At 42.3% G+C, this 25128-nt stretch overlaps 1 protein-coding gene across 2 annotated transcripts in view; it reads left to right on the top strand.

The window, feature by feature from the left end:
• Positions 1-22927, top strand: part of MIDEAS (mitotic deacetylase associated SANT domain protein) — a 52393-nt gene extending 29466 nt beyond the window's left edge. For both annotated transcript variants that reach the window (XM_068162205.1, XM_068162206.1), the window contains exons 3-13: positions 3421-3741; positions 4474-4822; positions 5268-5334; positions 9739-9881; positions 10709-10812; positions 12160-12235; positions 13367-13455; positions 14362-14511; positions 14738-14914; positions 15282-15478; positions 16488-22927. In XM_068162205.1, the coding sequence (XP_068018306.1) occupies positions 3421-3741; positions 4474-4822; positions 5268-5334; positions 9739-9881; positions 10709-10812; positions 12160-12235; positions 13367-13455; positions 14362-14511; positions 14738-14914; positions 15282-15478; positions 16488-16692 (1878 nt within the window). In that variant the 3' untranslated portion in view covers positions 16693-22927. The remainder of the gene's footprint in view (positions 1-3420; positions 3742-4473; positions 4823-5267; positions 5335-9738; positions 9882-10708; positions 10813-12159; positions 12236-13366; positions 13456-14361; positions 14512-14737; positions 14915-15281; positions 15479-16487) is intronic.
• Positions 22928-25128: the final 2201 nt, after the last annotated feature.

The following is a 25128-nucleotide window of genomic DNA, read 5'->3' as shown; positions in this document are numbered from 1 at the left end:
CCTTTTGGTGACCTATCAGTCTAAACTGTGCAGGGTGTATTCCATATGGCAGGATAACAGGGTTAAAAAAAGTAGGGAAGGCAAGTGGTAGGATTTTTTGGAGCTGGGTAGGCTTTTCTTGTTTGTTTTCACTTTTGTTTTCTTTTAGCTGTGGTTTGACAAATATTTCATTGAATGCCTCTCAAGTGGAGCAAAGATGCACTTCTCTTTGGAAACTTTCTTACCAGAGGCTGGTGAGGCACAAGTCTTAGAGTGTAGCCTGCTTTCTCGTACAGTTTTGCCACTGAAGTTACTGCTAGTCAGATGGCAAAGGGAAGAGAATTTTATCGCCTGTCTTTCTTGTCTTCACCTTTTATCCTGGTCCGTCTGGAATGTGCTGCCCAGGGAGGTGGTTGAGTCACCAACCCTGGATGTGTTTAAAGGTTGTTTGAACGTGGTGCTTGGGGATATGATTTAGAGGTGAACCTTGTAGAGTAGGGTTATTGGTTGGACTTGCTGATCCCAAGGGTCTTTTCCAACCTGAAAGCTTCTGTGATTCTCTGATCTGTGGCTGGTTTTTCCAGTCCCTTAGAGGGGAGTACTGCTTGAGTGAAAGAACGGAATTAATAAACAAGGAGGGAGATATGCATAGCCTGCTCCATCTCTTGCACAGCCATCAGCAGTGACTGCTGACACTATCTTCAATCCTTTTTGCTCTAACTCCAGTGAAACAAGCAGATTTAATAGAGAGCTAGTAGTAGGTAGCAGCATGAGCAGTTATTTGCTCATGCTTTCCCAGCTATGGTATGGTTATATTGCAGGAAGGCCCAGAACTCACACTGCAGTCTGATCACCATCACAGTGGCAAGGAAGAGCTACATGAAGCATTTAGGAAAGGACACTGAGAGGCCAAGTAAGAAACTGGCCCTTTGGAGGCATGTCTGCTCCCAGCTAAATTCATAACCTAAAGATCAAACGGAAGTGTTTTGATAGATGCTCTTTTGTTCTTTGTAATTATGCAAGCAGCCTGTTTGTTTCCATGATGGCACTAGCAGATGAGCCCTTTATATTCAAATCTCTTCAGGCTTTCAGGATAAGGTTTTGATAGATGTTAAAATTCTTACCTGAGGTCTGATGGATTTTACATCTTTGAGGGAGCTGGATTTCATGTGAGGGAGAACAAGGAAGTATTTTCTGGTGGAGCATGGTCTGTTTTTCTTATTAGTGTCTTTCTGTTACAAACAACCTGGAGCCTGTAAGAAGGCCATCGGGTCAAATTATTGGTGAAAGAAGGCAATTCACAATTTAAATGAGGTTTTTGAACGTTCCAGTGCAGGTGTGTGCACTTTATCAGCAATATCTCTCTGCCTGTTGTGTCACAACTGATGCTTTGCACCGGAGCTGCCTGTCATACTGTACCTGCCTTTTTCAAGTGGTGCAAGCTTAATTGCTGCTTACAGGCTGCAGTGCATTCTAAACTCTTAGTTTTATGGTTTCATTTCACATACAAGTGTTACAATCAAAACGGTGGTGTAATTTGTTTAATAGTAGAGGAAATATTTCTCAGATCTGAAATGGTTGTCTTAAGAGTGTCTGGGTTTAAATATTCCGTTGTTGAAGGGAGATATAGGTTCTAGTATCCTGGCCTCTTTCTCCTGGCACGGAGCAGGACACCAGCTGCCACATCCAAAACAAAACCAACCAACCAGTTTTATTTGTGGATTTGCAGTTCTGGATTCACCTTTATTGATAAGCTTCAGTTTCACTGCAAAGAGAAGCTACATTTACTATTAGCAAGATGATACAGATAGATGTCAGAAAACACCAGATGAGCAGGTATTGCTCAAAGGCTGGTTTGGTTTCTTGTCTGAGCTGAGCAGTGGCTGTGAAGCAGTTCTTCCAGCTATCACAACTGGGTTTTGTCTGTGAGTTCTAAACTTTTTACAAACCACTTGAGGCATAGACAGGATCAGTGCCAAAATTATTGATGGGTTTCTGTGGGTCTTCTGGAGGACTCTAGATCCCTTAGCAGTTCTACAATTGAAGGTCCTGTCCTTGCTCAGTGTCCCCTTTCTACTTGCCTCTGAGCACAGTCAGACAGTTGTGAAACTGTTTAGAGATCTGAAACAAATAGCTTAATTCCAAAACCAATTGTGTCTCCTCCTAGTAAACCTTAGGTATGTGTGATCTTTCATGACCAGAAAAGATCTGCTGTGGACCTCAGCATCTTTAAGGGTGTCTCAACTATTTACATTAAATTTCTAGTGACGACTTTTCTCTGTCTCTACTACTGATCAGGTCTCCTCCTTGCTCTTCTCTTGAAGGGGTCATCTCTTCCATCATCAAGAGAGTGAGTTCTTTGCTGGTTACTTCTCAGTCTTGAAAACAGAAGGATCATGTTTAACTGATCATGCAGCCAAAGAAAAATATCTTCTCTGGGATTCCATGCCATAATTTCCTCATCATCAGGAAATCATCACTTTATGTCTCTTGACCTGCAGAGATCTGTGTAGTACACAAGAAGTATCTGAGCTTTGTAGATTGGTCAGAATTGGTGCTCATTCACATACTGATACTGACATTACTACTTTGCCATTATTCTCTCAGGTGCTGAGAAAGCATGTAGAGTGTTTGCACTAGTAACAGCTACACCAGGAGGAAAATGCACTTGATTAAATTTAACCAAGACTTCTTGGCACTGATCTGAAGAACATAGTGTGACTGCACCACTCTAAAACAGTGGTGCAAAACTAGCTGCTGTGGATCTCACTGCCAGAAGACCCCAGAGCTATCCCAGATGTTTAAGTAGGCTTCAGTCATAAGGTCATAACAGCATAAATTTCCTGATCAGTTGAGGTCCATGTATAGCAGTATAAAGCCGTATGTGAGCTACTGCTGGAGGTATGGGCTGGACTAAGCGAAGTAGGCTTCTGTTTCTAGTAGATGACTTGTTACAATCAGGAAAGCTGCTTATGCCATGTAGACTGGAAAAAAAAACACCTATACAGCACAAAGGTAGCTCAGAATTTTATATGAGAGATTTAATTAAGATTATTCTGGGTCAGTCTTTCTGTACCAGAAGTCCAATATTTGGAATTAATAACCTGCAGCTTATGCTCATTACTGAAGCGGAAGACCCTTTGTTGGAAGCTGTGTAGCAGGGCACAAATTCATCTGGAAAATAAAATGTCAGTGAAGTGATACTGAAAGATGATGCATACAAATATTTCAGTAGATGAGGCTTCAGGCAATCCCCAAGTGGTTGTAAGAAATTCTGGTAATGCTTTTGTGAAGTATTCTTTTTCCTGCAGTAACACTTTTCCAAATCCATTACAGCTTGCAGATTGTATTGAGAAACTGGATAGAGACTGAAAGTGAGACATCATCTGATTTATTATGCAAGTAGAACAGAACTTTTAAGGAATCTATTTTTCTTCTCAGGAACTGGATACTTCAGAAGAGAAAAAGAATGTGATGCTAGCAGCTTCAGGACCTACAGCTGCAAAAAGTGTTGTGGAATTTGCCAGTTCATCACCAGCTCCCAAAAGAGCCCGAGAGGATAACAGCCTTGTGCCTCTTATCATTCCTGTGTCTGTGCCAGTGAGAAAAATTGACTTGCAGAACCCTGGAAAGGAAAAATCTGAGGATGGAAAGCTCCAGAAAGGCCAAACAAACGATCGAGCTCTTTGTGAACGCAAGCCTTCCGTGATAGTCACTCGGAGGCGATCCAATCGTAATACTAACATGGAAACCTCAAATCAGGTATGGATAGACTTTAGAACTCAAAGATGAGCCAAATCCGTTAGACTGAATTACTTAGCTTTTATCCATAAGCTTTTTTATTGAAATGCTTTAATCTAAAGACTTGAACTTGGAATAGAAGTAATTTGGGGACTGCAGATTATTTTTTTTCATCATAATATTTCCATGTATTTGGGTATCACTAGCTTTTCATGACTACTGCTAATATTAGTGCAGCTAAACAATGCTCTACAGCTAAACAGTGACTAAAGCCAGATGGTCATGGGTTTTTGGGTTTGGTATTTTTTTCGCTCCCATTCGGAAGAAGAGTTGAACGTTCAGATACCAACGAAATGGCAGGCACCTAAAAAGGGTTCTGTGAATTTAAATGTTTCCATTCTCTTACTGTTGTTTGGTGTCACCCTCTATCTGTAGCAGCTTTCTGCTATACTTTTATACCTTTTTTTAAAGCTACCATGAGATCACCGTCTTTCCAGCTGAAGCCTGAACCATGCCTATGTGTAGTTCTTGTGAAATATAACTTCGTAAGCACTTAGTTGCCACTTAGTTGTTCCTGTGTCCATTCTGTTCCTCATCTTCTTCCTCCCTCTTTCCCTTTGTGCATATTGTTGAGCCACACTCCAATGCCACGTCCAGATTTTGTGCTGCCTTGAGAGATTGCTGTCATCTCGCTGTTTTTTGAATAGCCCGGGGATTTAAAACAAAATTAAATATGCAATTGTTTTCTAATAGCATGAAGATGCTGCTCCAAAGGATGAAGCAGAGGGCTTTGCCCGAAAACCAAAGCAGCGACCAAGACCTGAGCCACTCTTCATCCCACCAAAAGCTGGCACCTTTATTGCACCACCTGTTTATTCTAACATTACTCCATATCAGAGCCACCTACGGTCACCTGTCCGTCTGGCAGATCATCCTTCAGACAGGAACTTTGAGCTACCTCCTTACACTCCTCCACCAATTCTTAGTCCAGTGAGAGAAGGATCCGGGCTATATTTTAACGCTATCCTCTCTTCAAGTGGTCATCCAGTTGCTCCGCCTCCAATGACTCCTAAAAGTGCTCACAGAACTCTGCTTAGATCAAGTAAGTTCTACTTTATTCTTCATTTCTTGGCTAATTTTTTATTAGGAAGCATGGAATAATAGGAAGATCGTGATGTAGGAGGTGTGATTGTGTGGAACTGCAATGACTGCAGCTGGGATGGGGGAAATGTATTGCTGCTTCCATCTAAGCGTGCATGTTAAGATGCATTCACAAGTAGTCTGCAACACCCCCTACAGACGTTCTTGGGAATAGACAAGTCACTTGTAATGGATTGTCAGTATCTGGAACTGAGGGAACAGAAAGTAGTTACTACTAAGATGTAGATGGTGACTGGAAGGTAGGTTCTTGGTTGTCTTAAATTCCTTTAGCATATGGGTATCTTATTCAAGAGAGAGATAATTCTGATTAGGGTTACAACCCATGTGAAGAATAGATATAAAGCATGAAATGGATCTGTCTGAGCATTTCTTTCTTTTCCTTGCAGATAGTTCAGAAGTTACCCCTCCTGTTCTTGCAGTGGTGGGGGAAGCCACCCCAGTCAGCATTGAACCGTAAGTGCTTCGTCAATTTTTAGCCTGGTAGTAAAGGTGCTTCCTTTCCTCCTCCTAAATCTTGAAGCTCATCCCTATGTCTTAGAAACATTGAAGCTATCCCTGCTGGTGACTCAGAACATAAATTGTCTTTGTTAAAAATCATTCCATAAAATAAATAATATTTGTTTGGGCAAACACACCTTGTATTTGTGGTGCTGTTAACTGCTTTCTATTAACTGCTCATCTGTCTCTGTGTTGGAATACTATTGGATAGCTAAAGGTGGATCTGCCCTGTTCTGTTGTATAAAAGCACTTCTTTGTACGCTGTATGTTTGCTTTAGAATGGGGAAATAACGATTTAGAGGAAAGCCAAAACACAGTATGGAAAGATGTAGTTCACTCTGTTATGGCCTGGCCAGATTTGGGTTACCTCGGTCATATGTTAGCTGCAGTGCCACTGTAAACATGACATTGCTCCCTCCTGAGCTAGCTCAGTCTGAAAGCATTACAGCCCACTGCATACAGTGTGTGTGGCCTTGGCTAATAGCTTCATTAGTCTGTTTTAGCTGACTGTGTGCTGGGAAAGTTCAGACTTGTGGACCCAGCAGCAACAGGGAACACGATCTGGAGATACTGAAACTGGAGTTACAAGCTTAGGCTTGGTGCCAGTCCTGCTAAACCTGACCAGAGTGGCAAAACAACAATTACAACAAAAAAACAGAGCAGTAAGCTTCTGTGCACAACAGCCCTTGTAAACTCTCTGGGAGTGTTAACAGCAGAAGTTCAGTGCTGTAGAACTATGGCATGGTTCATTACTGTACCTAAGTCAATGAACTCTTGTGAAATCTAGACATGATGTGTGGCATGGAAATCTGTGTGACGTGGAAATACATGTGGCAGAAGAACACCTGTGTGGCTCTGTATTGCTGGCTCACTGCTCTAACTCTGCAGCATATCCTGCCACATTTGAGATACTTAACTCTAACTATTCCCAAATAAATACCAGGCTTCTTTTTCTTCCAGAATAGCTTATATTTTAAAAAAGAACTGGTGCATTTTCTGTAGCTGTTTCTTCCCTGCTCCCCCTCTCTCATCCTTTATCCATTCTATCTTCCTGTTGGAAGCTGAGTTTTCTGCACTTTTGGCAACGGGCTGTCTTAAGCAAATGTTGCAGTTGTGAATGAACCCAGATTATTATTGCCGTCTTTGCAAATCCCTGCCAAGCTGAGCCCATTCATGGAAATAATCACCTTTGGTGTTTAAATCTGTTCTGAAAGTGGTTTAATTCATCTTTATTGTTGTTTCATGCTAAGCCAGGGGAACCTCTTCTTCAACAAATATTTTTTGTTTTCTTGATCCATGGTGCAGTTGCCTTTGGCTGTTGTCTGTTGGTTTAAATTGCTGAAGTTTGACACAAAGGTAGCTGCAATTTTAGATGCACATGAAAATTTCCAATGAGTTGCTGGACATTTCAAACCATAGTAACTCTGTAACAGAAATTTACCTCCTTTTGCCAAAAGAGAGTTCTGTGCAGAGTTGTCTTGCTCTCATCTTAAGTCTTACTGAACAGACACTTATAGAGGTAGATAGTTTTAACCAAGGTGAATTAACAAACTGGTTTCATTCTATATTGTTTAGGTAATCAGTTTGCTGCTCTAGAGCTAGTTTGTGTGGCCCTGTTGTGGTCAGTTTTGTAGATGTGTCTTCTGTAAAAGAAATACTGCAGAAAGCATTTACTAAAAAGAAAAATGTTTAATTTGACTTTTAGTCTTGACTGTCAAAAGCCAGAATAAGTGTGTTGGGTAGCTGTTTCCTGCATCTCTTCATTTATATGTGTGTAAATTGTAAACCATTCCCCTCAGACAGAATCACAGAATATATCGAAGATCATCCAGTCCAACACTCAACCCAGCACTAACGGGTCAACACCATGACCCTAAGCGCCAGGTCCACACATAGCTTGAACACCCCAAGGGATGGTGACTCCACCACTGCCCTGGGCAGGCTATTCCAATGTTTGATAACCCTTTCAGTGAAGAAGTATTTCCAAGCATACAGCCTTAACTCCCCTGGCTTAGCTTGTAACCATTTCCTCTAGTCCTGTCACTTGCCACCAAGGAGAAGCGGTTCCCCACTCCTGACTCCAACCTCCCTTCAGGTAGTTGTAGAGAGTGATGAGGTCTGTCCTCATCCTCCTCTTCTCCAGACTGAATACACCCATCTCCTTCAGATTCTCCTTGTAGGTCATGTGCTCCAGGCCCTTCATGAGCCTCGTTGCCCTTCTCTGGTCATGTTCCAGCACCTCAATATCCTTCCTATTGTGAGGGGTGCAGAACTGGGCACAGTACTCATGGTGTGGCCTCAGCAGTGCTGAGTACAGGGGGATGATCACCTCCCTGTCCCTGCTGGCCCCAGTGCTTCTAATGCGAGCCAGGATGCCATCGGCTTTCTTGGCCACCTGGGCACACTGCTGACTTATAATATTGACTAAAACAAATACCCCAAAGGCCCTCTCTGAGTTGCAGCTTTCCAACCACTCAACCCCAAACCTGAAGAAGTAGATCTGAATCTACTACAGGTGCAAAAGAAATAGTTTGGAAATTCTTTTTGTGTGTATTAGAAGTCAGTCATTTGTTCTGAAAGCAGGCTTCTCCAGCTCATGACATCTCTTGGTGCATACTTGCTGACAATGTTGGAGTGCTGTATTATGCAGAAAAAAAGGAATGGAACTGTTTACTACTTCCCCTTCCATAACAGAAAGTGATACCCTTTTCTGTCCCTTTAGTAGCACAGGCATCTTGGAATTCAAAACATCCTATCAGAATAAATATTCTTGGCTTTGGTTTTTTTTACATGTTAACATGTGTTGTCTCAGTTCCTCCCCACATCTTTTCCAGGCTCTCACTTTCACAATGGACATGTATGTTGTTTTGGAGCAGCAGGAGACCAGAAAAGTCTGGATGCTGCCATTTTTTGGATGTTACTGCTTTTGGATGCTTTTGTTACTTACTGGACTAGATCAGGCTAATTGTTTCCCCTCATTCTCGGGGAGAGCCAAGCCAAGACTTGAGAATTATGGCAGACCTTGCCCTGGGCAGGGAACTTTACTTTTTTCTAATGAAGCAACACCAGAGTTTAATCATCTTGTGTGCACTGCCTGACCTACTCCCTCAAAAGAAAAAAACAACACCTTATTTCTCCATCCTTTACTATTTCAGGCACTACCAGTAGAGTGCTAGTTGACTGACATCTGAAAGAGCAACTCTTTTTCATTAAGTGTAGCTACCTTATTTCAGAATAGAAGACTTTAATTATATTTTAAGTGCTCTGAGCAGCAGCTGTTTTCAAATATCTTGCTTTACTGTGGGATTTTCTTGCGAACTTAGCTTGGACAATTTCTTTTGCTTTCTCTTCTGGACATCTGAATTGCATGCATAGTTTACTATATTACTTGGAAAGTTGTCCTTGGATTTATGGTAACACGCGATTTGTGTAGCTACCTCTGTCTCTCTGCTTATTTTACCCGCTGAGTAAGAGATGCAGAACAATTACAGTGGCCCTCCTTGCTCTCATTGCTTGCTGTGCTGCAAGACTTGCTCTACCTCCAAGTCTGGTAGGGCAGTCTTTCAGTAGTGGTGCTTACCTATCTCTGTGCACAACACTGTGTTTGCTTGTACAGAGTAGAATCTCTGTTGATGGACTTTAAGCAGGTGTAGTGCTCTGTGGATTGCACACTGTGAGAAATCTGTCTGCTCATTTGGAATATAAAAGTACAGGATTGTTGCTGGAAGAATGAGCAATACAGCTTTTATTGTTTTAGCTTTTTGGTTTCTGCTGTTAGAAATAGTTTTTAGAAGATAGTAGCTTGTGTTATAATCATAAAAGTCTGAACTTTGATCCTGTTTGAAATGGAGTGTTGGAATAAATAGTCTTCAGAAGTCCTTTATGATTTAAGTGATGCTGTATTCTGTAGTTACAGGTAGCAAAACATTAACATAAAGCCAGGCTTGCCTATCTTATTCATGAGGAGCAAGCTTAGCATAAGAGAAGTCCATGTGACAGCTTCTCTCTCATGATATGATTATTGTGGTTAAAATGATGACTATTGAAAGCTAATAGGTTAGGCTTTGGGTTTTTTTGTTTGTGGGTGGTTGGGGGTTTTTTGGTGTTTGTTTTTCAGATTTCTTAAGGGATCCTAATTTAAATAGAACTGGAACCATTGTTGGTAGCCAGTGAAAACTGGTAATGGATGTAAGACCTCTTACCTGTTGAATCATACTTAACATAACCTGAACATTGTTTATGTTCTATTCCTGAGCTGACTGCCTTTCAGTTTCTTCCTGAGAAGTGCTTCTAGGGAAGATGGAGACTTTCTGGATATTGTAAAGGGGGGCTGACCATTACTTTTCACCTTCTCTGTAGGCGAATAAATGTAGGAGCTCGTTTTCAAGCAGAAATCCCAGTACTCCGAGACAGATCTCTGGCAGCAGATGATGAACATAATGCGGAGCTGGTGTGGCAGCCGTGGGGTGACCTGGAAACCAACAAAGTCACCCAAGCAAATGGTAAGAATGTGGAAGGCTAGTAAATGGGACTGAATTGTCACAGCTGTTGTAGGGGTAACCACTGTAGTCGTAATGTAAAATTTCTCTGAGGTGCCAGAGACCTGTTTGATGTTGAAAATCATCTTAGGAGTAAAACTTGTCTACTGGGTTGCATGTGGTGGGGGAAGGATGATAGGATTGTGTTTTAAGTTGAAATCAAATGGAACCATTTGTTAGTGGTCAGTCAAAGAGCAGTCTTTCTCTCACTGAAGTTTCCTTCTCTTCCTTTGAAAGTCACATGCACTTCTGTATTCTCAGGGGATGTTCCAGACATAGTGGTATTTTGAAAAAATGAAGTTGTAGAAGGAAGTCAGCATGAGGAAGTGGGAGTTGTGGCAGCTGATAGCAGACTTGGGAAACTGTCTGCTGTTGGTACACATGAGATGTGACATACCTAAATCCTGAATGGAAGAGGAAGTGGGTAGGTTTGGGAGAAATCTTTCTGATGAGAGTAAGAGAAAGGGGTATTGTGAAATGGAAGTTCACAATATGAGGGGGAATTCAGGAGATCTCTGAGGTGAAGGGAGATAAAAAGATGTAGTAGGGAGGAGGAAGTTTGCAATTAACTCCATGTATTCTGCCTGCAGAGTAATGCTGACTTTGTGGTCTAATGAGTTTGTGTGTCCAAATTTGACCCAGATAAATTTGCAAGAACATTCAACTTCTCTTGGAGTTTTACTTTCTCTTATGTCTAGCCTGACTTCAAAAGAACTAATAAACAATGTGAATCTTGTAGGAAACTCAATTTAATCTTCTTATCTGAATTTATTTGATACCTCTGGAAATAGTGGAAAACCTCCTAGCTGCTGCCTGTTCAAGCATTTTTCCTGGGGCTGGAACCAACCAGGAGCTGGCACTGCATTTCTTACATGAAGCAAAGGGATGTATTCTGGTGAGTCTTCCCAGCTTTTCACTATGATGTGGTCAAAGATGTTAAGACAAAACAACCTGTCCTTCCTGAGAGGAGAGCAAACTCATCCCTGCACATATGGCTCTCACTGTTTAGTGTCCCTTGGATATCCCTAAAACAGGTTCTGCCTGAAGTACAATGTCATGTTCACTTATTGCCTTGTGTATTTCCAACTTCAACATGTTTGGCTTTTTAACAAGCAGGCTGGCAGTCTACCAGGGTGAGTGAGCTGAGACTGCTAAGTGAATCTTAAATGTTGTCTTCCTGGGAAGATGACCACATTGAAAAGAAAACTAATAGGTGTAAAGTGCAGTGTCTTGCTCCTCTTATTCTTGACAAACCCGGTTAATTTCCTTGTGCCTGTCTATAGAACTGTGCTGCTAATTTTTTGTCAGTATTTTAAGACATGATATACTGTCATAGATGCCCTTTGACACCCCAGGAAGCTCTTTAAAAAAGCAGTGTGTAGCATAGGGCACAGGGTTATCATCCTTTTGTAGTTCTAAGGTTGATTTAACCTGGCATAAATCAGCCCCACAGTCAGGAGTATCCCACACTTTTGCCTGGCTGCTTGTCTCCTGCCCCCTGTAGAGCACCAGAACTGACTCTTGTGAGACTGTATTGACCTGCAGTGGAGAACAAATGAAAATTCCTTGTTGTGTGTATGTGCTAGATTTATGCTAGATAAGTTCCCACAACTAGCCAACCATTGTGAATGCTGTTGCCAGCATTAGGAAGGAGCAGGGCTGGCCCTGGCAGCAGGAGCCCACCCCTAAGGTAGTTTACACTGCTGGTGGATGCATGACTCCATTCTTGCCTTCCTGCTAACTTTGAAAACACTTCCAGTTTAAATGCAAGGTAAGATGCATCTTGAAAGGAGTTGTTTTTTTGTTTGTGTGTGGAACATTTCAGTCATTTGACTGCTCTGATTTATTTTGCAATATTGCTTAGTTAAGTGTGGTAAGATTGCCCTGATTGGGATGCTTAAGGCAGACATCATCTAGGGCAGCATTTTTGCATCTGAATATGTAACGTAGGCCTTCAGGGGGTGAGAGGAAACCGCTGCATGGTCTTCTCCTGATACCACAGTGATTGTATTGGAAAGTGTCAATTTGTAGAGACATGAAGAGGTGCTGAGAGCTTGCCACTTACCACTTGCTTGTGGTCCCCAAGACTTAGTCAAGAGTGTGATTTTTAAAGCTGTCCCACATGTTAAATTCTGCTATGGTTCTTTTCAGTTAGCTTGCCAGAAAGGAGAGAATTAACAATCACCTGATCTTTTAAATACCCCCAGCATTAAATTAACAATTTGATTTGTGTTTATCTTAGGAAGCTTTGACCAAGCTGCTGCTGAAGAGGCCAGTACGATCACCTACCCACCCCTTGGCAGATTATCACTACACAGGTTTGTTAATTAGAATAACTCTGTGCTCCTTAGAAGTAAGGAATTGTTTTACCCTTTTCTGCTCTGTGTGACATTACAATCAGATTAAAAGACCACTCTTCTCTCTGTTAAGTGAAATGATAGCTTGCCAAGACTTTTGCCTATGTAAATTGACACTTCTACTGTAAGAAATGCTGTATGTGCATGTGTGTATTTGCATATGTGTGTGTTCTGGTTCCCTTTGTGGGGAAAAGGGAAAGTGATCCTTTCAGCCACAGAGAATACAGCAAGATAGCTACTACGTACAAGAAGGGCTCTTCTAACCTCAGAACCACATCCTTTTTGGCCTGAATTTGTAGGGTGGAGTTGAGGGAGCTTGCTGAAGAAAGCTCAGCCAACTATTGCTGCTTGTCAATACTTCTGCAAGATTTAAATGCCTTAAACTGCCTTTGTAGTCTTGCACCTAATTAGAAAATAGTCAGCTGTGTAGTGACACCAACTTCAGTGATCTAGAGTGACCAAAGCCACTTGAAACATCTGATGTAAGGTGGCAGGGAGACATCTAATATAGCTGGTGCTGCAAAGCATAGAAATTACATTTCATCATTGTAACACATTCCAGCTCCAGTGGTTGGGAAATACTACTTATGCAATCTCTGTTAGACAGGAGAAGAATCCAGAATGTGTTTATTATTAGAGACAAGGGTGCTGGGATAGTAACAATATTGGAGATGTAATATATCTTAAAGTATAGTGGATTGCTGCTGAAAGAGAAGCTCCTGTTCTCCTGCCCCACTATTTCTCTTGTATAAAATCTAATGACTGGGCCACACAGAGTGTGTCTATTCACCTTGCTATTTTGTTGGAGAATATTGTACTTCATCTAGCTGACTCTGTTTTTGCAAGCTGAACTGAGTTAACCTGTGGTGATGAGTGCTAGATCTAACACAAATGAAGTGAACAGAAGAGGGCTGAAGTGGAGCAGTAGGGGAGTGGTAAGCAGCAGTCTGCAGCTACGCTGGATTAAGTGTGATGAGAAACTGCACCCTTGCATGTGTGCATTGGTCTTATTTAAGGTGAACACTGAATAAAAAGTATGTTGAAGAGTAAACACACAAAATCGCAACTGTTACAACTCTTGCTTTTCTACAGGATCAGACAAGTGGAAAGTTGCTGAAAAAAAGCTTTTCAACAAAGGCATTGCAATCTACAAGAAAGACTTTTTCTTGGTCCAAAAGCTTGTAAGTTACTTTTTGTTTGGAATGACAGCAGTGATACCTTCTGATTTGTTTGTTGAGCATTTAATACAGGGAGTTCAATGTAGAATTTTCTGAAAGCCCAGCATTAAGCACTGAAATCTTGCCTATAAAACCAAAAAGAAACACATCCTTGCTACTGATGTGAAGGACCAAAGAAGGGTCCGCGAACAATGCATCCTTTGGGATCTCTTTCCAGTTTTCTGTGACAGTTGGACTGAATGCTCCCATCTATTTTCATGGGCTGTCACACTTCAGTGGGGTGGAAATCACTGAAGGAGCTTGAGTCTGAAATCTGAGTGCAAAACCAGGAGCTGCATACCTACTTACTGAATAAATTCTCAAGAGGCATTTAAGTTGCAAAAGCCCAGAAGCGAAGAATATATTCCAAAAGTTCCAGAAAAACCACTGACAGGGAAAACGTGGACAGGCACAGATCATTGTATACCACCATGTGTGTGTGGAATGCATGTGGCCAAAATGGGAAAGGGCTTCAAACTTTCCTTTCCATTTTTGGACTGGTATTTCTGATTTGGTCTTCGCTCAAGTGCTGCTGGAAAATAAAGCTCCGCCATAAAACTGAAAGGCTGCTCTCAAACCTGACAGCTCAGCTGGAATGTTTTGGAGGCTTGAGAGGTGCCTTAAGCTTACAAAGTGCCAGGTTCTGTCACCTTTACACTGACCAGCTTTTCTCTGGAAAGTTGGTCCTATAATTCCCAGTAACAGTGGCAAACAGGCTGTGGGATGGGGCATGCAGGCAAGAATGTCATGGAAAAGAAGGTTTTCACAGCAGTTGTGGTGGAATGGAGAATATTGCACCTTTTAGTAATTATTCATAAGCTTTTCTAAAGTCACATAATCCATCAAACTTTTATGTTTTTTAAACACCAGATAAAAACCAAAACAGTGGCTCAGTGTGTGGAATTCTACTACACATACAAGAAACAGGTGAAAATTGGTCGGAATGGGACCTTAATCTTTGGGGATATTGATGTAACCAATGAGAAATCTATGAGAGATGAAGCTGAAGTTGACATCAAGGTAATTCCTAAGTTTCTCTCCACACTACAACCCAAAAGATGGAAGTTTGGGGTATTTTTGTGTGTGTGTGTGTTGTCTGATTTCATGTGGTGTCTCATTTGCTGGTAAAATCAAAAGCAGAAACAATCTGGCCAGTGGGGATGAGTCTAGACTCTGAAACTTGTGTCCTGTGTCACATGAAGTTTACTTATGCCAAAATTAACGGTTCCTTTATCTTTCGGTGAAGAGTTCCCATAGGTTTGCACGTGTTCTCCCTCCCAGAAGGGACATTTACAGTGAAGAACAGGAGCATATGGAGGAGGAAGAAGAGGAGGAGGAAGAGGAAGCAGAGGAAGGGTTGGATAACAGAAAGAAGAACACAGTTCTTTTCAAAGATGAACAGACACTACAAGATGATGGAATAGTGAGTGCTGCCTTGTAATTGTTGTGCTTTCTATGCCACCTTCACTCTGTAACTAGTATAGAAAATACCAGATGGACAGTTCCAGATATAAGAAGTTTCCACTGGACTGAAGTAGATTTGAGTATTACTAGCAACTGGCTGTATGCTGTGGTGAGAGAATTGGAATGAGTGAGGAGGGAAAAACCCCAGTGTATTCCTTTGTGGTTGGTACAGATGTTGGACCATGATGAGAACTGCCCAGAAAATATCCTGAAGATGTTCTCTTCAAATGGTCTGGAATAAATGAAATATAGTTGCTCAGCCACTGTTTTCCTTCTGATGGTGGGTTTTAAGTTTGTTTGCCTTAATTGTTCCTCTCTCTCCAAAGGCCAGTGATGCCAATATGAGTCGAGGGGCAACTGTCACAGGCAGAATTGGAAGGAAGCCAAGGGAGACAGCAGTGAAGCCTCCAAAGGCTGTTACTGCTCCAGTGCAGAGGAGGCGGCGGAAACAGAAGATGAAATCAGATGCTACCATTAAGACTCAGAACACAGAAAACACATTTCCATGCAAAAAATGTGGCAGGTAAGAGCAACTCTGCTTCCAGCAGTGGTTACAGAATTCCAGTAAGGCATATCCTGTGGAAGCTTCTTAAACATGTTTTCCTTCTGTCTAGGTTAGAGACATTGGCTGTAACTTTAATGACTTACTACCCCAGTAATCCTTGCAAATGAGGGATTTTTACATACATTGATATTGTGATACTACAACTTGGATATTATGACACTACAACCTGTTGCTGACTGTTTTTCCTAATGAGACACCACCTGCATTTCAGCTGTGTGCAGTAATTAGTGTTAAGCTGCCCTTTCAAACAGCTGTTGAATTGCCTCTCTCTAATGCCAACATTTGTGTAACAAGTCATGTCCCTGAATTTGCTAGATCACATTGAGAACAGGGTATAGACCTATGAACAGTGATGCAGAAATACAAGACACTGCCAGTGTTCTAGCAACAGGTATTGGGCCAGTGGGTACACATTTCATCTGGTTAGACTTGTGAGGAGCTAAGCAGTCGTCCATGTCCTGGCTACAGACAAAGGAGAAGCAGGCAAAAGTTCTTAATGGTGTCTAAACTTTTCTTGAAGCATTTGGTGCAAAATCCAAGTCATTAATGGCAAAAGGCAAGGAGATAGATCACAAAACTGCTAAGTCAGAAGGAAAAAGCTCTAGTATTTTTGCAGCATAGGGGGAAATCTCTGAAATCCAGAGCCCTGTTGTGTTAAGCATCATGTGTATTTCAGCACTGCCCCTCTGAACTTAGAATATTTAAGAGTCAAATGAGAGATAAGAGGAAGTGGCCATATTAAGAAACTTAGTGAGGGGCTTCAGGGCACTCAAGATCTTCTGCTGGCATTCCACCTAGTGCTGGAGCCCCATGTCAGAAAGTGATGTTTGCTGCAGATGCTCTATTACAGGCCCAACCTTTGTTCCTGAGCTGAAGCTCACAAACTTGAGTCTGGAGCAGTAGAAGCTCTTTTGGAGAATTAATGTAAGAAAGATCAATGCTAATGTGTGTGTGTGTGCTTCCTCAGAGTGTTCTACAAGGTGAAGAGCCGCAGTGCTCACATGAAAAGCCACGCAGAGCAGGAAAAGAAGGCAGCTGCGCTGAAGCAACAAGAGAAAGAAGTGGTGGCAGCAGCAGCCCACACCCAGGCCCGTCAGGAAGAGAGCAGCGAGAGTGGGAGCAGCAGCAGTGGAAGCAGCAGTGCAAGCTCAGATGAAGATGGAGAGATATAGCAGCAGACCAGAATTGGAGGGAGTAGCAAGGCTGGACCCCGTCTCCCTCTCAGTGGTCTCACTTTTTTTTTTTGCTTGCACTTTTCTGACCTGAGTCATCAGGTCTCAGTTTCAGTGCTGCCATTTCCTCATACCACATGTTCCACTTCACCTTGCCAGTACTGACCAAGCCAGAATGGTGGATGAAAAGATTGTGTCAACTTGGTTGGGTTTTTTGTTTTAAAAAAGTAGTAAGCTTTCTTTTCTATTTATAATGATACCTGAGGTACATAACAGAACAATCTCACCTGCAGTGGAAATAAGTTCTCTCTCAGGTCAGTCAGACCTTTCTTTTTGTGCTTGTCAAGAATCGTAACAGGGCTCTTGGATATAAAGATTTCCAGACTTGAGCAAGAAAATGATGCTCTGCTCTGGACTGTGTGTATCCAATTACTGTGATACTGGTATTTCTAGATGTTTCCTTTCTCAGTAAGTTCCCTTTCCTGTTACACTTTCTTGCCTTTCTAAGTGTTTACTCAGGCAGCCAACAAGTTTTGTGGAAAGATGGTGTGCACTTTTTGCTTAACGAAAAGTGAGATGAGCAAGACACTCTTCTCCCTTTTGAGGAAGTTCTTGTTTCCAAAATAAATCCTGAAGTGGTTTCTTTAAGGCCATTAAGAATGCATCAATGGATATAAAAATACCTTGTGGGATTGGAGTAGCCACAGGCCTTGCAGCTTGACTCATCTTGGAAAACAAAATAGTTTGTCTTTGATTAACTTAAGGGAAAGTAGTTTTGGCTTTACAAGTGCAATTTGAAATGAAAACTGCTGGTTTTGACTTTGGGAGCAAGTTTGTTTAATGAAAATGAACCAAGACCACCTCATGTGTGGATTGTGTGCACCTCAGAGATGGGAGGAGTGGACTCTCATCTCCAGCAGTGATCCCTCTGTGAATGGCTTTTACCTCCAAACATGTTCATTTCTTTCTTGTTGCAGCCCTCATTTATGCATTGAAATTACCATCAGCAGGAGCTTGTATGGTGGGGATCTGGTTTCCCAAATACTACTTGTCAGACAATGTGCATATGCAGAAGCAGCTTGTTGGCTCTTTCCACAGCAGTGGTTGTACAGCACTGCCTGCTGGGTTGTCCTTCTGTCAGCCTTGCCCTGTACTGAAAGGCTGACTCTTCCTTCACAATTGACACATGCTAATAGTCCAGAAAGTCTAGCCACCGAAAGCCTGCTGGTGAAAGAGAGTTAAGAAGTAGTGAAGTGGTCCAGGTGACATGATAGATTCACGCAGAGCTATCCTGTATGTCATTGTAGCCCACAAGATTCAGAGAGTTGGTTCACTTCCTTGTGCTTCTCAGGCAGTTAGTCCCAGCCCATCTGTTCCCAGCCTAGCTGCCAAGCTCCCTCCCTATAGCCAGTGCTGGAAAGCAGTGCCGATTCCCCACCTTTTCCTGGGTGGTGGGATTGTGTGGGTGCTGCACCAGCGGTGCAATACCAGAGGAGCCAATCATTCCTGCATTCCCGAGCAGGGATCCCAGGGAAGCTGCTGTGCATGAACTACAGGGCTCCTGACTGGCTGGCTTTTTAAAAACCTTGACCCTTCAAGTCGCTGGACAGAATCACTTCCCATAGTTAGCCTGGAATTTAACTCCAGCATGCCATCTGGCAGCCTCTTCCTGCTCTGTGGTTTTGTGCAACCATAATTGCTTCTCTCTCTGAGTCTGGGAGCTTATGCATTGTACCATGTTTGCTTTGACATGTGTATGCCTTTGGATCAAATCCTCCTCCTTGACAGCAGAAACACTCACTACTCTTAAAAATAAGTAGGAGTATCACTAGGGACTGCACTTTTTTCCCCACTGTTGACATTTTTGCCTCTTAAGTGTTCCATTTTCTGCCAAGGTTGTCTTTTTTATTCCTAACAAAATTAGGTTTCCTTTCACTACTAGGGTGATTGTTCCAAGGCCCTGCATGCACAGGCCTTGTTGACTAACTAGGCTGTGGAAGCAGATGGCATGTCACAAACAGTTAAAATCATTTAAGAACTGCAAAGAACTAAAAGGCACTAATCTTTAATAGAAAGGCTGATTTGCTTAAGCTTCTTTTTAAGTTTCAGTGTTGAATGTTACCTTTTCCCTGTTGTAAACTAGAAAAAAATTCTTGTCTGCTGTTACTCCCAGGGCCTTTTGAGAGGACAGAAGCTTTAGCACACTGTGCCAGGACAGACACTAATCCTCATGGTCCACTTGCAGTACTGGAATTAATCTCAGTAAAAAGCAGTGATGCTATTAAAGTTCTGAAATATGTTTCTAGGAAGTTGCCAGTGGTTTCTAGATCTTGAGAACTGCAGTGCAACAGTTCAGAAACCAGCAGGGTTTGAGAGTATTTCAGAAAAGGCTTTAAGTGATGCAGATATTGTTACACTGTTGTAATGAATGTACTTGCCTGAAATACCAGTGTTGCAGCAGCAAAATGATGGTGCACTGTTACTTAACAAAGACTAGGAGGACCTAGAAACACACAAAGAAATGGAGATGGAATGAGCACACATTGAGAGACATGACAAAAACAGATTGTTCTTTTAGATTGGAGAGGAGATCTGATTGAACTTCAGAGCTAAAACACTTTTAATCAAATTGTTAGAAAAATGCTTTTGCTGCCCTTGCTAAACATTGCAAAATCCATCAGTATGTAATCCCCTAGGGAAAAACCAGATACTGTTCACATAGGGACAAACCAAAGCTCTGTTTGGCTTCAGGTCTTAGTTTTGACAGTGATCAGGAGCAGATGCTTAGGAAAAATCAAGAGGCAGTATGGACTAGTAGGTGTAGTTCCAGCCAGAAGAAAGGATGCTCAACTACTAAGGTCTGGCAAAGCAAATCTGCAGAGAGGTTTGTGCTGAAATGTACTGTTCTTGTGAGCAGAAAACTGGGATGTTTCTCTGCCTATTCTCTTTTGCTCTCTGTAACACCTGCATTTACTTCAGTATGTATTACATGGTGATAGTGAGCAAACATTTAGTCATGGCCCAGAGGACTTTGAAGTAGTTTTAGATGTGGTATGGCAAGGTATGGAGACAAAGAAATTATCAGATGAAATGAAGTATAAAGATTTAGGAAGCAAACTGTAGGATTGCTCTCAGTACCAAATTAATGTTCATATAGATATGGTGATGATTGAATGCAAGTGTTGTTAAAGTCTTTCATCCACCACATCTATGATTGATTCTCCCTATTTTAGGAAGTTGATGTAAAAGTGATTTTTATTCTTGTGAATGATAAGCTGTTGAGGTGCTGATAAGAACAAGTCAGAGGTTTTCTTTAATGGTGCATTTGCCCATAGCAAACTCCTGGCCAAGCTGCTGACGTCTGGCTTAGACAGCCGCACTCTGTGCTGGATTAGGAACTGGCTGGAGGGCTGAGCCCAGAGAGTGATGGTGCCACATCCTGCTGGAGGCCAGTCACTAGTGGTGTCCCCCAGGGATCAGTGCTGGGCCCAATCCTATTCAGTATCTTTATTGATGATCTAGATGAGGGGATTGAGTCGATCATTAGTAAGTTAGCAGATGACACCAAGTTGGGAGCAGGTGTTGATCTGCTAGAGGGTAGAAGGGCTCTCCAAAGGGACCTTGACAGGCTGGACAGATGGGCAGAGTCCAAAATGATGGCATTTAACAAGTCCAAGTGCTAGGTGCTGCACTTTGGCTACAACAACCCCATGCACTGCTACAGGCTGGCATCAGAGTGGCTGGAGAGCAGCCAGGCAGAAAGGGACCTGGGGGTATTGGTTGACAGCTGGCTGAACATGAGCCAGCCATGTGCCCAGGTGGCAGAAAAGGCCAATGGCATCCTAGCCTGCATCAGAAATAGTGTGGCCAACAGGAGCAGGGAGGTCATTGGTCCCCAATACTCAGCACTGGTTAGGCCACACCTTGAGTCCTGTGTCCAGTTCTGGGTGCCTCAGTTTAAGAAGGACATTGAGACTCTTGAACATGTCCAGAGAAGGGCAACGAGGCTGGTGAGAGGCCTTGAGCACAGCCCTGTGAGGAGAGGCTGAGGGAGCTGGGATTGTTTAGCCTGGAGAAGAGGAGGCTCAGGGGAAACATTATTGCTGTCTACAACTACCTGAAAGGTGGTTGTAGCCAGGTGGGGGTTGGCCTCTTCTCCCAGGCAACCAGCACCAGAACAAGAGCACACAGTCTCAAGCTGCGCCAGGGGAAGTTTAGGCTCGAGGTGAGGAGGAAGTTCTTCACAGAGAGAGAGAGTTATTGGCCATTGGAATGTGCTGCCCAGGGAGGTGATGGAGTTACTGTCCCTGGAGTTGTTCAAGAAAGGATTAGATGTGGCACTTGAAGCCACATGGTTTAGTTAGTCATGAGGTGTTGGGTGACAGGTTGGACTTGATGATCCTTGAGGTCTTTTCCAACCTTATTGATTCTATGATTCTACAAACATTGTGGATATATTGCACACTGATTCCAGTACTGCAGTAGAGGAGGAAAGCAGGAAGGTTTGTTACAGTGAGTAGGTTCTTCCTTGCAGCACAGTGTTCTTTTTAATCATAATTGTTCCAACTATGATTAAAAAGAATTTCTTACCTGTTTTGTTGATTTCTCCATTTAAAAACCCTCTGCTCATTATTTTCCATCGTTTGAAAGCCTATTTACTGATCCCCATTAGCTGTTCAGAAAAAAAGGCAGCACATGCTGAGCCGTTAAGTTGAACTTGAACGAGGCATCTCCGCTTCAGCTGTTTTTTCAGTGGGAGCAAATTCAAGATTTATAGGCTGCCATTCTGTAAATGTGCACTAACAGATTTGTCTTTTTCACTGTGAGATCAGACACTGAGTAGTCACATACCCAGCAGGCTGGTGGTCACATACAGTCAGGTGTCTGTATTTCAGACTCTCGCCTGTGTGCGTCTTGAATGCCAGTGCTGGGCAGTGTGAGGTGCAGTGACAGATCACACTTTACCTCCATGGTGTACCTCTGCCTGTGCTGCCAGCCCTTCACAGATAGGTTCAGTCTTTCAGGATCGTGATCTGCATGGGACAGCATCTCTATTTCGTAAGCCTCTGTGTGTATATAATTACTAGATCTATGCATGCATTTGTGACACACGTTTGATATAGCTGCAGGTATTTTGCAGTCTGGCTGCAAGAACAGTTATGCTTTTTAATTGATGTTTTTCCATTTACCAATACAGGTAATGGTACCTGAGAGAATCCAACTCTGTAAGTTGGAGGCCTGTAGGATTTCAATGGCTGTGCAGGACCTTGGCATTTTGCTAGTTAGGACCATGTAGGAATACAGATGTTTGAGGAAGGGCAAAGACAGAAATTCTAAAGCTTAAAGGTAACTTGACTATTAATCCCATCCTGGACATGTAATAGGAAGTTCAAATTAGCTAAAAATGCCCTCCAATTGATCAAACTGCTGCTTTGGGTCATGTTTATCAAGCTTAGATTAAAATCAGCATTAAAAAAAAAGGACAACAAAAAGTTTTTTGCAAACCAGAGAGTGAACTTTCTCACTCTTAGTAGTTACTTCTTAATTCTCTCTCAGGCAGGGGACTAGTAAATTCCCATGTATACATACGCTACTTTGAATGAAATGGGAATAGGGAGGACTATAGCCATAGGAGTCTTGTCTGTTTTCATACCACTGCACTTTTAGTCCAGCAATTACCTCTGCCAGAACCCTCATTCTAAACCACCTTTTCCCAAGCAAACTTTCTCCTTATGATGTCTGTCTGAAAGTTTATGAAGCTTTAAAGAGACAGAGCAGCAGTGTGTACAGACCATGTTTGATTTCTGTGGGGGTGAGTTTTAATGTCAATTTGTCACTTGGGTTCAGCTGCTTTTTCCTTGCCCTTGTTCTCTCCTGTGTCAAACGTTAGGAAGACACACTCTGAATCCCCAGCTGTCCAAGGACTTTTCTTTCCAAGAGTAGGATTCCACTGACAGCTGAGCCTGAAAACCCCTTTAACTTCCCAGATTAGAAGACGAACATATATATTTTTATAGAGATATAATTGTATATTTTAAAAACCAGTTTCCTGCAGCTTTCTCCACGTGTTTTTTCCCCTTGTAGCTGAGATTTGATATAAATTTTGTGTTCATTCTTTCTATGTTCAGTTTTTAAATTTGTAGTCCAAGCTTTGGTGTACTGTACAGGAGCAGTCAGCCTTTGTAATTACTGTACAAATGCTTTATAATAAAGTATATTACTTTTATTTTAACAAGCGAGCAGACGCTCCCTTTTGTGTGTCTGCTGCCTAGGGCACCTTTTGAAAGACTGTTACATGTTTAAATTGTACATATATAAATATATTTACCTGTTGCTGTACAGTTGTGATAGACTGGACTGAATTTATTTTTTGTGTGCTTTTTTTTTATAAACTATTAATACACTAAAGAAAATCTTGCTGATGTGATTGTAATGTACTACGTAACTTATTTACTTAATATCCCCTATATATATGAAAAGCCTTTTATTAAAGGAGGTTTAAAAAGTAGCTTCATAGCTGAGTTTTTTGATGGTGTAAGGGAGTGGCAGGGGGGAGGGGGTTCAGGGTGGATCATTCCTCTGGTGCATTCATGCAAAGGAAGTGGTTGGTGCGTCTGCTCTCATCATACCCACCTCTGTGTTTTCCATAGCGACCCTCAAGGCTGTTAGTCCATGTAACCTGCTCCCTGAAGACACCAGACTGCAGTGTGTTTCATGTCTTCTGTCCAAGAAAGCAACTGGAAGATGCAGCTCCAGTCACTTTACAGAAATATTGATGGTGCGTGTGCCCCACTCCAAGCCCAGTAACAACCTTGACAGCATGTTAGAAATTCAGTACTTCCAAGGGCCACTGCATTGTGAATGAGGGAAGCTGGATTCTGACGCTACCTGAAACTGTGACAAAGAGAGTGGGCAGAGCAAAGGCAGCATGGATTAATTCAGTACCTGAGGGGCTGGGATCTGATCTAATCTGAACTCCTGGATGATTGCGGCTGGGACAGGTAGAGACTGCAGTAAATCTAGAGATGCTGGAAAAAGTGTTGACATGTGTTCCTGCCGTTCAGTAGCTCAGCCTGCTGGTTGTAGAAATAACTCCAGTTGTAAGTCAGATTGCATCTCATTCTTCAATGGTAGAGTTTAAAACCAGTTTTGGTAAACACTGTTGTAAAGGCATCTATTAGCTGAATGTAAGGCAGTTAAATATATTTTGTTACACACCTCTGATCTTGTTTCCTCTGGCAGTAGCTGAATCTTAGTATTAATATGCTCTCCTCCATCCTCAAAACAAAGGTTCCTTCTGTTCTGGTAGTTAACTGGGCTGCAGAGAGGCTTCATCTGTAGGCATGAAGTCTTTAAAAGCTGCAAATGTTGTTGCTCTGTAAAGAGCATGATGGAAATGTGTACCAGTGTCTGACTGGCCTCCTGCCAGCAAGAGTAAGGCAGGTGCATGCCCGGTTTTTAGTGTTAGGTTCTGCTGACAAACTTTTGTTGTGGCATTCTTGGCAGAGCTGGCAGGAGAAAGACTCAGCCCGGGGAAAAACCTTTGTTTTAATTTACCTCTGTGGATGTGGCTGTTGGTCAGCAGTAGCAGTTGGAGAAGTGGTGGTTTGCTTGGTGGGGAAAAAAGGGATGGGGAACCCCAAAGCCTTCACTTCAGAGCAGATCAAGACATTGTTTAAGGCTTTAAATAATGTCTTTGCCTTCCCCTCAAAGCGAGATGGCAGAAGTGCTGAAGGTTGACTGCTTTGTACTAAAACTGAAGCCACACAAAGAAAGTTGGGATGATAGACAAGACACACGTTCTGGCCACTTTGGTTCTCAGAATACTTTTTTTTTTCCCCTTTCCAATGGGTAGATCCAAGCCCAAGCTTCTGGAAATTATTTCAACTGCTGAAAGAGACCTTAGACAGTGTTTTGATTAGTAAGCTTTGCATTAGTGGTCTTGTGAGAAATTCTGCAGGATTTCCCTTTGTAAACAGCACTGCAGCCATCATTGCAGGATGCTGCTGTTCTCATTACTGAGGCGGTTGGCTGTGGACTGTGAGGCAGAAAGCTTGTTCTTTACATCTCAGCTTTGAAATTACATTTCAGTGATGCTCTCTGTTGAAGGCTCAAATTTCTATTACAATTTATTAATTAGTTAACCTTCTCTAGGTTTAATGGAATTGCTGTCAACTTACATTCAAAGTCTAATTAGTCATTTGGTACTGTATCACAGTATAACTTAGGTTGGAAAGGACCTCGAGGATCATCGAGTCCAACCTATCAACACAGACCCCATGACTAGACCATGGCACCAAGTGCCACGTCCAATCTCCTCTTGAACGCCTCCAGGGACGATGACTCAACCACCTCCCTGGGCAATCTGTTTCAATGACGAATGACTCGCTCGGTGAAGAACTTCCTCCTCACCTCGAGTCTAAACCTCCCCTGGTG

The sequence above is a fragment of the Melanerpes formicivorus genome, unplaced genomic scaffold (genome assembly GCF_026170545.1).
Source record: "Melanerpes formicivorus ecotype bairdi unplaced genomic scaffold, bMelFor1.0.p_v2 SCAF_62, whole genome shotgun sequence".
In the NCBI taxonomy this organism is placed as follows: domain Eukaryota; kingdom Metazoa; phylum Chordata; class Aves; order Piciformes; family Picidae; genus Melanerpes; species Melanerpes formicivorus.
Note: the sequence above shows the minus strand (reverse complement) of the source record. Positions and strands in the feature narration are given on the sequence as shown.